This window comes from Silene latifolia, chromosome Y (genome assembly GCF_048544455.1).
Source record: "Silene latifolia isolate original U9 population chromosome Y, ASM4854445v1, whole genome shotgun sequence".
NCBI lineage: Eukaryota > Viridiplantae > Streptophyta > Magnoliopsida > Caryophyllales > Caryophyllaceae > Silene > Silene latifolia.
Window position 1 is genome coordinate 78,482,497 of NC_133538.1, and position 14,757 is coordinate 78,497,253.

General features: G+C 34.8%; 1 protein-coding gene and 1 long non-coding RNA gene across 3 annotated transcripts; both read right to left on the minus strand.

Moving 5' to 3' along the window:
* Nucleotides 1–186: 186 nt before the first annotated feature.
* Nucleotides 187–4,973, minus strand: LOC141627329 (uncharacterized). Its single transcript, XM_074440647.1, has 9 exons — nucleotides 4,814–4,973; nucleotides 3,782–3,962; nucleotides 2,347–3,369; nucleotides 1,674–2,185; nucleotides 1,393–1,570; nucleotides 1,161–1,292; nucleotides 918–1,049; nucleotides 644–826; nucleotides 187–549 (listed from the first exon to the last, which is right to left on the minus strand). Exons 4-9 carry the CDS (start codon nucleotides 2,147–2,149, stop codon nucleotides 340–342), a joined length of 1,311 nt encoding a protein of 436 aa, XP_074296748.1. The 5' UTR covers nucleotides 2,150–2,185; nucleotides 2,347–3,369; nucleotides 3,782–3,962; nucleotides 4,814–4,973; the 3' UTR covers nucleotides 187–339.
* A 5,185-nt stretch (nucleotides 4,974–10,158) lies between these two features.
* LOC141627479 (uncharacterized) lies at nucleotides 10,159–14,542 on the minus strand. Of its 2 annotated transcripts, none has more exons than XR_012537036.1 (6): nucleotides 14,356–14,542; nucleotides 13,451–13,524; nucleotides 12,124–12,289; nucleotides 11,511–11,583; nucleotides 10,597–10,708; nucleotides 10,159–10,454 (listed from the first exon to the last, which is right to left on the minus strand). It is a non-coding gene; the product is annotated as an uncharacterized LOC141627479 (long non-coding RNA). The 2 variants fall into 2 exon arrangements; XR_012537037.1 differs by having other exon boundaries at nucleotides 10,597–11,019.
* Nucleotides 14,543–14,757: the final 215 nt, after the last annotated feature.

The following is a 14,757-nucleotide window of genomic DNA, read 5'->3' on the forward strand; positions in this document are numbered from 1 at the left end:
TATTGCTAAAGTGATTCTCTATCTTAATCGCCTTATTTTGCACGAGCATTTAAGCCTTAAAACTCGTACATTTAATATTTTGCTCTAGCAGTTAGACATATTGTTTTCACTTTAAAAACACAAGTTTCAAAATGTGATGGCAACCGTGGACAATGCGATATTATTCTCCGTAAAAACACAACTTTTAACTTAAAAAGTACTTCTATAAATTGAAGAAACAAATACAATAGTGTTCAAATGAAAACTTAGTGTTCTTGAAAACAACAACATTAATAACATAAAACCTACTAAACGACTTAGACATGTGCAAAATTAATTAGCAGACACAATTGATCCATATCACATCCTTGCAACCCTTCGTGACTTTTTTGGTGCAGCTACCAAATCCTGTCGCTTACTTTTCTTCTGTTTTTCAACGTCGGTCCTCATATCCTGCTTCCCCTGAGTCAATTGAGCGACTTTCTGTAGGACTTGTCCTCTAACGTTGTTCATGTCACATGTAGCAAGTCGTGCACACACCGACGCCCGAAATAGACGTCTTTTAAGGGACTACAAAAACCCAAAAGTTTATACAGGTATTAGAAAAAGTGTAACAAATGTCATTAATGTCTTGCGTTATAGGAAAAGAAAATATAATAGATACCTCTTTGAGCGGAGTAAGGGTTCGGCTTCCATCAAAGCGCTCCATAAAATACATAAGGTAAACTCCACAGTCATTGTTCTCATTAACTGTCCACTCAAAATCAACTATCTCGAAAGCATATTCAACAACTTCACCTGCTTTCGGATGGTTGATTGCCTCGAGAAATGTGCTAAATTCACCACGCTTTAAAATATACAGTAAGTCAACACTTCATATTTATAAAAAAACTCAAAGGCTAAAGATGTATAATAGTTAATCAAATAGTAAAGCATACCACTATTTCGGCAATATCGTAGCAGCTATCGGGGTCTATGTAATGAATATTGTCCAAGTACTGAACAGTCTTAGCAATTATATTTATCACAACAAGGCTGAAATGCTCGTCATGGTAGTATGGCACAAAGAACTGTGATAAACGGAAACAAATTATGTAGTTACAAAATTAAGTATATTATATTAAACATCCGTCACATCATAAAACATAACATAATCTCAGTAATTACAATATGCAACATACCATTTCAACTTTCGAATAATCCCACAAGATGTTGTTGTAATCAAGCCATTCTTGCCATGCCGTATGTAAGCAGTGAACAATCTGTGTACCTTCTTGTGATTGATGCAGTTCAAGTAGTTCTTTCAAGCGCAACTGTTTTGATGTAAAAGTAATCAGTGTGCTAGTGTGTTGTCGACTGTCAATAGAAAGTTTCATTTGCGAGATAACAAAAGAACACCATGAAAGTGCTTACCGAATGCGATAACCCAAAACAAAATGCAATAGGTTGTTGGTTGGACTTCCTTGCAAACTCATTCACATACAACGGCCAACACTCAACTACTTTGATGTCAATCATTTGGAACGACTCCAACGTTACAATATCCTTTCTTAGAAGCGAATGTTTCTCGGAAAACGAAACCAAAACCTCACTGAAATAACAGTTATTGCGTCAAATAAGTACAACGATGACATACTGTACCTTAAGTACAAAGTTAACACAAAGAAATATTTAAAGGAAGTAAGATAACTTACTCATTAGTTGCGGTTGGTTCGTGCAAAAAACAGTAATCATTCACTTCCTTCTCCAACTGTTTCAACCCCATAAATGCCAATCTATTTCCCTTCATAAATCTTGAAACGAGAATGACATCTACGTTTGGGTGATTGAGAACTATGGAGCATAAACATTCTCCAACATCATCTCCTAGTTCTTGATCATTTGAGACTAGTACATTCGGTTGCGGTTCTGTTGTACCCATTTCTTGAACCTCGTTTTTCAAAGCATTGTCCTCATTTTCAAACAAGGATGACCAAGTATTGGATTTGTTCAACATTTGATTTATGACATCATCCATCAAGGCTTGCCAATCAGGATTTTCCATTATACGCTGGGTTTGTGATATGATATCCTCTGGGGAAAGACACAGAGGTTTCACAACGGAATGCTGCTTTTCTACTGACTCTTTCGTGGCCAACCTCTTGACATGCTCTGTGAACACCACCTCCATGTCCCTCTTAAGAATCTGGCATGACTCATCTGAATACTGCATTTCCATCAAAAATTTCAGGAGACTAATAATAGAAAAAAATTATTGTCGGATTAATAACTTATAATCATCAGTTATCATCTAAAAAATTCAATATCCAAACTAAACAAAATCTTAAACGTTATCTAAACTAATGACATGGAACATGATGTACTCACATGTTTAGATTGCGCCTTGATTTCAAATTAGATGGCAGATTGTCAGGTATACTATAGTAGATAAACCTTGTTGACGTATCGCCAACTTCAATACATGGCTTGTTGACATTCTTTTGTAGAGATGCATTTTGTGGTAGACCTTCCATTTCCAGACCAACAGTGTCGACAACATCCAAAGTTTGAGGCGTACTTGCCCACTGCTTATACACTTTACAAATGGGAAATGTTGTTGTGTCTATGATGCCCTTACCATACCCCACTTGGAACTCGGTTTTAATTCTTTTCTTCAGCTTGTCATCAACCCAATTCTGAACAAGTGGAGTGTTCACTGGTGCTAGTATGCCCTGGTAGGGCATTCGGTGAAGATAAGCTAGTAACAATACCAACGCACAACCATTGACAGCAGTTTGAGAAGGATTCTCAAAATACCTCCGTACTGATGTACATAGTCTATCCAAAACAAAGGAGCACTAATCCAATCGAGGCAACTGAGACACATCTTCTAAGACTTTAAAAAGTGACTTGTCAACTTTTCGTTCAGAATTCGGCGATAAGAAGCTAGAAACCGAAAATAAAATAAACAAACACTTAAAGACATCACCACCATTCTCGTGCTCAGTAAAGGCGTTAACAACCTTATCCAAAGTAAGGTCTTCTTCCTTTGACGCCTTAAGTACATCCATCCATTTTTTAACTAAAGAAGGATCTTTAGTTTTCCCTTTTCCATGATGTGTAACCGCGTCTATTTTTTGGTCAGGATATATTGGAATTCCAAAAATATCATGAACATCATCAGGCGTAATATAGTACATGTTACCATTTCCCAAGCTTTGCAGTCTGTTATGTGGGTTAAAGTTCTGGACTAACCAAGGAACGATGCCTAAAGGAAGGGTCTTCATTTTTATCATCAACAACCCACCGAAACCCAAATCTTTGACATCCTCAATTTGACGACTAGTAAGATCCTTCACTCCCATTTGGAAATAATTTGGATTACACTTGGTAGCATAGTTTTTCCGTACACTGAAAAAAACAAAAAACATATGATCTTATAATAAGTCAATATATTGAATATAGAAACTATTGGTAGACTACCTACACATTTAATAAAAATACCAATGGGTTAACTGTATAAACCTAACTTTGCAAGTCTGAAACGTTTCCTTAAATCTTTACCTAATTAATCTTTGCTACTAAGTCAAAATACCAAATAATAAAATAAAGTAAAGACCGACTTTGCTCGGAAACTAGATGTGCTATTGAATAATAAGAAATACGCAAACAACTACTAGTTTTAAGCTTTAATGTATACCTTCTTAATAACTCGACAAACTACACTTTTAGTAATTCAAAACACACAGCCACACTTACGTAAATGGTCATACACAGGGAAAAAACACCTAAATAAGCGGGTATAGTGAATGAATGAACTTACCATATATCAGCTGATGTTGTTGATGATGACGGTATAAGACAATATTGTTGCTTTATCCTATTCCGAACAACACGGGGAGAACCTTTACAGCTAATCATTTCATTATTATCTTTCTCGGCACATTCTTCAGGTTCTTCGTCAGTGTGGGTGTTATTAACCGAACTTGACATTGCAATAATTTCTACGCATAAGAAATCAGAACATTTACTTTACAAATAGAACTTATTGATGAATCAAAACACAACAATAATGAAACGATATTTCTTATAGATATTCAGACGTAATCCGTTTTCTTGAAATCAGAAAACTACCCATCCCTACAAATTCTGAGAATAACCAAGCTAAAAAAATTGAATAGGTACAAACATAATTTAGGAACAAAAAACAGGAAACCTATAGACATATTAGTATTAGTGACAGTAATATTAGCACTAGTAATAGCCGTTTTTGTTCAGCTAGGGTCGTTTTTGTACCATACATGTTTAAGACATTCCTATATAGTAGTAGATTAGTCGAAAAGCTGAACTATTAAGGACCGAATCTCAAATCTTACAGATAATAATAACAAAGCGTCTTGCTTGTGACGGGCTAATCCCGTCACAAGCTTGTGACCTCTCACAAAAAGGGAGACGAGACAAGGTGGGGCACCCTCCATGTGCTTCCCCCACTCACCTCTTTTGTGAGAGGAAATAGTATCCGTCACAAGCTTGTGACGGATATCGCCGTCTTCAATGAGATTTTGTGTAATAATTACTCACATTCAATCATGAAATTGTACTCAACATTGATCAAATATTTGACGACTAGTAACAAACATTGACAAAAATCACAAATTCAGTAATCAAATATTTGTACTAATGGTATGCTCAATTTTGGAGTTATTCGAAACACGGGAATCAATCAACTGAAAAAATTGATTGATATCAAAAACTGAAGTTTACATAGGATTAAACTTTAAGCATAATAATCAAATTGAACTATATGAACCTCATAAAAGTTGAAAATAGAAGAAAGGATGTATATAAAACAAACCTTGATTGATTATTTTCTCCTTTGTCGACATCGTTGTAATAGTTAAAGTGACAATGAAGTTGCAGACATGAACCCACCAAAAATCTCTATAAAAGCTGTGTTTTGTTTTACTGGAAGTGAAGAGGACGAATTACTCTTTTGGGGATGAGCAGTTATTGAATTAGTGGGGTTAGTGGAGGTTTAATTTTTGGGGAAGACGTCATTATTATTTTTTTTTTTGAAGGGAGAATACATCGTATATCGTATATCGTATATCGTATATCGTATATCGTATATATCAGTATATATGGCTTGTATTTAAAGATTTTATTTTTTTTATTGAAAATATGATCTGGTTGGGCTTTTAGTTGTTGGGCTCGTCTTATGCTATAAGACCGCCCTATACAACAATTTGTGTATGCTAATAACTTGCAACATCTCAAACTCCGGCCCACACATACTACAAGGGAGGACAAAATATTTAGAAATTGAATCATTGGCTCGTTGCTCAGGGTAGGACTATAGGAGTTTGTAATGGACTAGCTCGATTAGTCGGATGTTTGGTTCGGCCAAATCGTGAACGCAATCTAAGTAGCATGGACACTCCTCCTAATTAGTCGTCCCGTGTCCTACAACGTGTCGGGCACCGACACTCGTCGAATACACGTTATAGTTTAGACAAGGAATGAGATTTCGAAAGAGATTGATTAGAATATGAATTTGGTGAAAAATGAGAATTAGTTATAGAAATTTTACCTTTACTTATCTTTTTTTTTCTTTTTTTTTTTGGCAAAAAGTTATCATTTCATTTCATTTGATGAAAGGAAATTACATTTGTAAAACTATCCACTAGACAATACCATTACCTCAAAAAGGCCTAAACTATGAATTTAGATGATCAAGTATACAACTATACATAGCTTCCTTTGGAGAAAAATGAACATACATCGGATGTATTACCTCAGATTTTACTTGTTTTTGAGCATTTTTGTATTTTTTCTGAGCTTATTACCTCAAACTTTATTTGTTTTAGAGCATATGTGTATTTTTTCTGAGCTTATTAAAGTTTATAAGATAAATTTTAATTTTTTTTCCGTCAAACCTCAAATTTAAGTAAGTTTGTATGTAATTGTAATTTTTTTGAGCTTAATGTTTTAGTAAATGAACTCAAAAACTTTATAATAAGACTCATAATTTTTAAAACAAAGCTAAAAAACTTTATTATAATGCTCAGAAACTACAAAACTTGTGGTAGTACATCGGATATATAATCCACTTACTGCTTCCTTTGCTCTCATAAGAACACGAACAGAAACCAGAAATTTCATGCCCTTAGTAAGATTTTGAGCAACAAATTTCCTCTGACTAAAGATCCTAACATTTCTCTCCATCCAAATTTGATTAACCACAACTACAACTGAGATATTGAACCACTCCTTTCTCCATTTAGCCAATCTATCTTGTCCGGATGTGTATTCCAAGACCTGGAGCAGTGCAAGGCCAGTACCGGGTAGCCTGGCACGCCTAAAACGTTGTTATTTAAGACGGCCAAATTAACAATTTATATACCACAATATGTACTAATTAATACTAATTCTAAACTAGTAAAGTAGCAAGCAATGGGATCAAACCCAAGAGAAGGGGGGTTTTGCAATGGTGAATTTAAAAGATCAACTATAACAATTGTGACAAATTAAACTACAAACAAGTATGGAAAAAGGAGGGTTTTTTTAGTTTGGTTTTCAAAAAGTAACAAAAACAAAACAATATTCAAACAAGAGTGAGCAACAAGTAATCAAGCAATCAAGTTTTAAGATGGAAATTTATCAAATTTAAGAGAGACTTAATCCGACTCATAAAAGTGAGGCACTTTAGTTTATAAAACCAATCAATCAATCCTTCTAATTAATATTAGCACCTTATTGTGGAGATTATTCTCCTAAATCTCCTAAATAATGGTTAAATAACAAGGAAATCACACTTAATCAAATAACCTAACTTATCAATCCTACCAAGTAGAAATCATATACTCCATAGTAGATAATGAAAATTAAGGAAAGATTAATGAGTCTTACAACCAAAGATTACACCTTTGAGTTGGATTAAGAAGAGAAGATTAGTTCTCCATAGTAGATCTAAACCCAATCAAAAGATGAATAATTCCCAAAATTACAACTTGATTAATCAAAATAAGCATAAGATGTATTAACCTAGAGGAAAACACACTATATATAGTCTAACATAACCTAATAACCGTGGGCTTAACATGGGAGAAGCCCGTAATACAAAACGGAGTAAAACCCAGAAAACTCGCACGGTGCGAGGAATGGGAGTAGGAAACTCGCACCGTGCGAGAAAGCTGCTGGAGTGCATTTTTCAATCATTGCTTGCTTGATCCTTGGAAGACTTCTTCATGATGTTTCTTCAATGCTTGTTCTTCACCCTTCCTTTGATGCTTCTCTTGGTATCTTGGCACCTCATTCTTCACTAGAAAACCTTGCTAAATGATAAAGCACTCGGAATTGGTCAAATAATGCTAAAATTGCCTAAAATCGTTACCAAATGCTACCAAATGAGCTCCAAATGATGCCAATTGTATGTAGAAATAGGAGCTCATCAAACACCCCACACTTAGCCCTTTGCTCGTCCTGAGCAAACTAAAGTAAAGCTAATCACCGCGAGGCTAAGAAAACCGTGTGGGCATGCTCCTAATTCTCCTCACTTCTCTCACACTCCCTTCTTATATTATCCCTCTTCTAAAACTCATGGTCACTTTCCGTCAAAGCTCCAACAAGTGAGTAAGTGACCCAAAATCCTCCAAAGCTTGTCTCTCTTCCCCCACTCGCCCTCCTTATGCCATCCCTCTTCTAAGATGATCCTAGCCCACCGATTCTTCACCACTAATTCTTCACTACTCACAACAACTCTCCTTATTTCTCCCCCTTATCACTCCAGTCAATTCAAACACAAGGTCACCCTAGTCGTCAAAGCATCTCCTAGCACATCAATTAGGCAACCTCAATTTCCTCCATGATTATGTTACCACAATTCTCAAATGGCAACAATATCACAATCCCTCCACAATACTTCACAATTCATTCATTCAAAACAACACAACTCACTACTTCATTCGCCAAGTGTATCAAGCGCTAATTAAAGATTCGGCCTCCAACACCCCCCCCCCCCCCACTTAGCCTTGATACACTTCTATCCTACCCTTCCGGCCTTCTAGAGCTCCACCACTTATGTCACCACCGCCAAATGTAAGTAGTCATGTAAGTGACATGATTTCAAGGCTTCAAAGAGTCAACAAAGTTTTTCGATTTTTCCTAATTCTCTCATCTTGCGTAAACCACCCTTTCGGGTTTTCGGTTTAGCTCTTTTCCTCACCTCTACTCTCGTGGCTCACACTCTTTTTTTTTCATTTTGCCCGAAGTGCCCTTTCGGGTTTTCACTCCAACCTCGGCCACTTTCCCACTTTTGCCTAGGATGCCCTTTCGGGTTTTCATCCTAGTCGGGTTTTTTCTTCTTCTTTTCTTTTTCTTTTTCTCCCTTTTTTCGTTTTTTTTTTAATTGAAATACGATGCATGAAAATGAATATATTACAATATATACATGATGTTACCAACTCATGTCCACCCCACATTTTAATTTTCACTTTGTCCCCAAAATGTGAGGTGAACACCCTAAACCCGCTCAAGAGTGTGAGCTTGAGGCACCTCCACTTCCCGGAGGTCCTCCCCTTCTTCTTGATTCTCTTCTTCTTCTTAACCTTGCCATTTCGGCTCTTGTCTCATTCATTTGATTCTCACCATAACCTTGGTATTGGGTGGGGAAATTTTGCATGTGTTGGGCATTCATGGCCGCTACCATGTCAAAAGTTGCGTTTTGGACATAACGTACTTCCTCCATGTCTTCTTGGTAGTGGTTGTATCGGTTCTCGTTAATTCCCCACCGCGCATTCTCCTGAGAGATTCATTTAGCTCTTATTAGACATTTCTAATAACTAAGTGATTTAGTTTAGTCACAAAACTAATATAAGATCTTATGCATGCAAAACAAATTCAATAAAAGAGAAGAATTAATCATTCTTACAATGGTGGCCGAATGGGTTTATACTACTAATTGGCCTCCTACCAAATTAGTCTTCTTTAAGAAAAAACCGAATGCCCCAAAAACCCTTAGATCCAATTACAAGATCTACTCCTTAAGGATTGTACCAAGGTAATCCCTCTCAATACATTTACTAATTTTATTACTAGAAATTAGTAGATGTTCCTTTAAATTTTACTAATATGAATTATTACTACTACTAGTAATTAGATCTTAATATTTGTATTTTAGAATGATGTTTTTATTTTCTTTCTCTCTCAAAAATAATTATAGAGAACTAAAATAATTAGAGCATTTTAATGAATGAATCAATGAGAAAACAAATCTCATTTTGTTTAGGTGAGAGAGGGGTGCCGTGGGGTTGAGGGGAAGAGTGCCCTATGGGTGCTCATATTTTCCCTCAATTTCTCTTCAAAAGGAAAAACAAAGAGCCTATCACAAATAAGCATGCACACACATTGTCTCACAATTGTTCCCTCTTATTATGGAAAACCGGTTTCCATATAGATAAAAGGGATCCATTTTAAGTTTGTAATATTTGTTAATTGTAATATGTGATATGTTACTAGACATGTGACAATGTAATGTAATTTTAACTTATTAAAATTATTTACATAAAAATAAATAATACAAATAGCAATACATGATTACTTATACTTAAAATGGACCATATTATTATAATTCACAGCTCCTTGTGATTATAATACATTATTCATTCTAATTATAATTGTTTCATAAACAATAACAAAAACATCATCTAATTTAAAGGATTAAATAACTTGTATCATCATACAATTAATTAATTTATCAATTAAGAGTGTTACCCTATAGGTATGACCTTAAGGGATGAACTGATCACCACTGTCACACGACAGTAATGTCAAACTCTAGTCAGCCAACCATTACCGATAAATGTGGATCAATTGACAATAAAGTCACTACAAAAAATCTCTTGCTTTTTCGACGCTTTTTTAGCTTATTCTCAACGCTTAAAAGCGTCGCCATTTTATTTCTCGACGCTTTTAAAAGCGTTGTTTTTTGGGACATCAGGATTTTTTGACGCTTTTTAGCGTCAACCTTGTCGTCGCTTTTTGGTGTCACAAGCAGCGACGCTTTTTAGCGTCAGAGTTTCTCTACACTTATTTGCGTCAAAAATTAGAAATTTCTCGACGCTTTTTCTATCACTAGACAAATCCACCACGACTACTATTTTCGTCTCTACAATTGTATAAAATTATATAGACTACTAGATGACAGCATAAAGTGTATAGAATACAATAATTTAGACGGAACTCCGATATGTCGGTGTTTGGAATAGAGATATTTCATAAAAATATCCCATATACAACTATAAAACATACAATGTTTGTAGGAAAAAAACTCCATAAAAAGGAACTCATCCAGAGTTGAAATATTTCTATAATAAAACACTAAAATCAAATATACATCTATCTACAACGGAAATACATTTTGTTGACCAATCTGGAAACTATGTCCATCCAGTGTTCAATTCTAATCCAACCCTCCCACTGCATCCATCTCATCCTTCCTGCCAAATCATCAATACTTCCATTATTAGTAACCATTTCTTATTCACTCTACATATCATACATAATCAAATAGATAGAGAAGTATATTTTCGTTGACAAACCAACATTAATCTTAAAGAAAGGATGAGATAGGATGTATACCATAACTACAGGGACCAAATACAATAAACTTGGAGAATAAATGTAACAATCTCAATATGAGTATTCATACTCATATGCAGCATCATTAGCAGCCCTGCCCAATTTATATTTTCTGCAATAACCGTCAACGGGTCAGCTTTCAAACATCGAAGCAAATGACACCAAAAAAAGAGTTGTTTCAATAGGTATAAGGTAAATCAAAATGACGGCAGAACATCCAAGCAAAATCATTTAGTAATTAACTTAGGATTATTTAATGCAGTACATGAAAAAAGTAAAAATATCATAGTATTACTGAAAAAAGACATATCTTGTGCAAGGACATAGCCATATGCATACAGTGAACTTGACTTTTGTGATATGAGGATATTAGGACAATGAGTATTTAAAGTTGCTGCAATTGTCTTCAAATAAGAACATTTCCTGTAAGACAAGCGTAAACTCAAACAAAGTTGGTAGATTTTCCTTTCAGCATTAGAAATATATAAGGTAATGCATGTGCAAGTTCTCCTTGAAAAAATACATTAGCACATATAATCCGTTATATATTACTCTTCCATCCCAATTTTATTGTCCCCCTTTTCCCAAAAATTCATCCCTATATAATTAGAGTAGCTTAGCATTTAGAGAATGAGTACTTCTAAAAGTTAAATTATCATTTTATACATGATCTTTAACAGCTAATACCTTTAACTATTTCAGACATACAAGCAAATCACACGAGAAAAAGCCTCACTAAGTATAAGCATACACTAGTATGACGACAAAGAATTCGAAATTCTTGCACAGGAGACCCTTATATCTTGCATACAACTAGTGACATTGGGCCAAGGTAGATGAATAACAAAACATATAAGACAAAAAAAAAAGCATAGCAGAAGTACTTTTTACTAATTGCTGGTCAGGTTTCACACCTTTAATCAATCCGACTCCAACTGCCTGATCTGTCACGGATTGAACAAATCTTCGTACAACTGAAAGGCTGACCTGGTAAAACATAAGATAGATGTTAATGAATAAGATGTAGAGCAATGCACTAGAAATGATACGTTGTTGAGCGGACTAGAAACTCACATTTGCTTCCAGTAGAGATCTTAGGATATCTCGCATGGGTTCAGCAATGTTATCTTTTGTTAAGACCTCTAAAGAAACTACAAACACATCTTTCATAAATCATTTAAAAATTAGTCTCATTCAAACCACATGTCCTTTATGCTATTAAGGACTCCATCAATTAGAATGCAACTCAATCGAAAAGTTCCCACTCATGAATTTAGTCCATAAAAAAAAAATTGATAATAACAGGCCAATAAAGACTAAAATTCTTATATACACAGCTTCTGCTTCAATTTCTTCAATAATCACATGACCATTTCTTTCCAAGCAAATATAACTAAATGAAGCTAAAACCCGAAAGTCATTTCCTTCCTACATAGCATACATTGAAATTCTAGCAAGAATATGAAAAAATACTTGTTTCAAAAAACATTGAAAACATATATGTGATAGGGAATATAAGAAAAACACCTTTCCTTCCTCTTTGACATGTTAAAAATACAATCAAAATGGAGAGTAATGAATGATAAATATCTTGAGAGTCACTTCAGCACCAAACCATTCATTTCCGAACCCCCTCAAGCTATATAGATCAATGATACTAAGAATAGACTTGAGACAGCTCAAGAATTTGCACCTGTTCATGAAATCAATTGATTAGAAATAGCTCAATGAAGGTATTAACTACTGTTATGAAAAAGAGGTGACTTTCATCACCAAGTTGGACAAAGCGTTTTTGAATTCTGGACCTAATAGCTCATTATGCGCGCCTACTCACGGCCAAAATATGGTTCTCTCTTGGGATTTTATGGTTCTTACCTTATAAATTGCAGCACCAACAGTAGTTTCTACTTTATTGCTGAAGCTAACTATAAGTAAGCTAGAAGTTGATAGTTAAAACTAACTATAGGTAAGTTGGAAGTGTACGCAAATATTACCTATAATCATGACCTCATTTTCGTCAAATTCTACATCATTCTACCAAAAACTAGCATTGCATTGTAAAAGGGTGCACAAGAGAACCCGCTTGCTTCACAAGGGCTGTTTTAGCCAATTCTTCGACAAATGCGTGCTACTAGAACCATACTTCTTACGAGTGCCCACAAAAACATCCTGAACATTTCTCGATAGACCACTTTACCGATAGAACCAAGTACATCAATTTGAGTATCAGTAGTTATGAACATAGAGACTAAAATTCACACATTTCTTCAGTTATAGAACTGATATGAGAGACCAGAAAATACCGACGACTGACTACACTAATGATACAAAAAGTGTCAAAACTACTCTCTTCATTCCGGTCATTTTTTAACCTTTGTTTTTGGCACAAAGGGCAAGGAAAGAGGAGGGGGTCAATTATGGATGACTAGTGGACCAAACTGAGTGTGGAGAATCAAATTGCCCATCAAAAGCATTCCCAAAATAGAAAGGTAAATAATTGACCGAGACACCCCAAAATGGAATAGGTAAACAAATGATCGGAATAGAGTATCTGTTTTCTTAGCTTTCAGCCTACGCTTACAACTCTCATCAGGGAAATTGACTATGGAAAAAGAAGATAATACATAAGGCAAGAAGCTAAAAAAAAAAAGAAAGAACTCAGAATCCAACAACATAATACGTACAAAGTAGTGGTATTAAAACTTCACACTGACAATCCAACATATTTTGCACCAAGTCCAACTACTTAAAAGCATAAAGTTTGTGCAGAAATAGAACACGAACATAAGCTAAATATGACCACACCATAACAAGCAATCTTGCCTAAAGATACCAAACTGAAATAGTTTCTTACAAGATGGCATTAGACAGCCCAAGAATTATTGAAATGTCGCCTCCAGTAGCTTCAAGTTTGAAATTCAAGTTTTTCTGAATCGAAGAAAAATGGTCAGTTCGCTACAGAGTTGGACTAGAAATGATCAAATTGACTTAAGCTAAGTCTAAAGATGTGTTATTCATATACTCCGTACTATTCATAGTATACCATATTTTGGAGGATATGATCTGTCTGCCTTATTTCCAAGACAATAGACTATAAGTTCAATTCACATAAATTATAAGAGGAAAAAAAATACAATTAGCAAGCATATTTTTTCTGGTGGTAAAACTGTATGACGAAATCCAGCAGAAGTAGGCAAGGCTTTCAATGTTTTTTCGGATAATAATGGCAAATACATTGAAACTATCAAGAGTACTAAATGGGAACAACACCCGCTAACATTAAAAATTAACCTGCTGATGCTATTCCCTTACCAAGCAATTAATAAATTACTCATTCCCCCAGAGCATGCAGGTTATGTATAAGATAGAAGACAGGCAAAAGTGATTAAACTTAGTCATAGATCTCCCTCTCACAATCACCAATATCTCACAAATAATAATGCCAAGCTTGACCATCATATACCTAATAATAGCAAAACTAGAAGTTTCTGCAATCTAAAATCTCAATTCATTTACTATAATAATCAAAATTTATCACTTTATGCCTAATATTCAAGAAGTAGCTATCCAACACCAAAAAATCCACAGCAAAAACTGAAGGAGAAGAAATCTATGACTGGAGTAGACTAAATGCATCCAACTTAATACCAATTTTAGTTGTTAACCAATATAATATACAAATCAAAAATTGAAGAAATTATTGATTACGGATGACGATGAAACAACGAAAACAATGAACTAAAGAATGAAGAAATTTACCTATTTAGTTGATAATGATGATGATCAATGAGAGGTGTGATTAAGGATGAGAAATTGAGAGTTGAACACAGTAGGCAATGGTGGAAATCATGGAATAGTAAATGAATTAGGTTTTGATACATTAATTAATTAGAAGGGACAGCATGTATGGTATAGGCGGTTTGTGTTTTCGAAAGCGCGAGGCCAAATTTTTGAGTTTTAATTAGCGTGTTATTCGTGCGGGAATTCAGCCTAGCGTTTTTTTATTAGAAAATTATTATTATATCAATATAATGGATCGACACTTCTAAAAGCGTCGACCAGAAAGCGTCATGAAACTAAGGGAATTCTAGTAGTGAGTATAACTTTCCCTCATATATTCTTATCATGAGATTTAAACATGTGATCGCATTATTGTCGAGG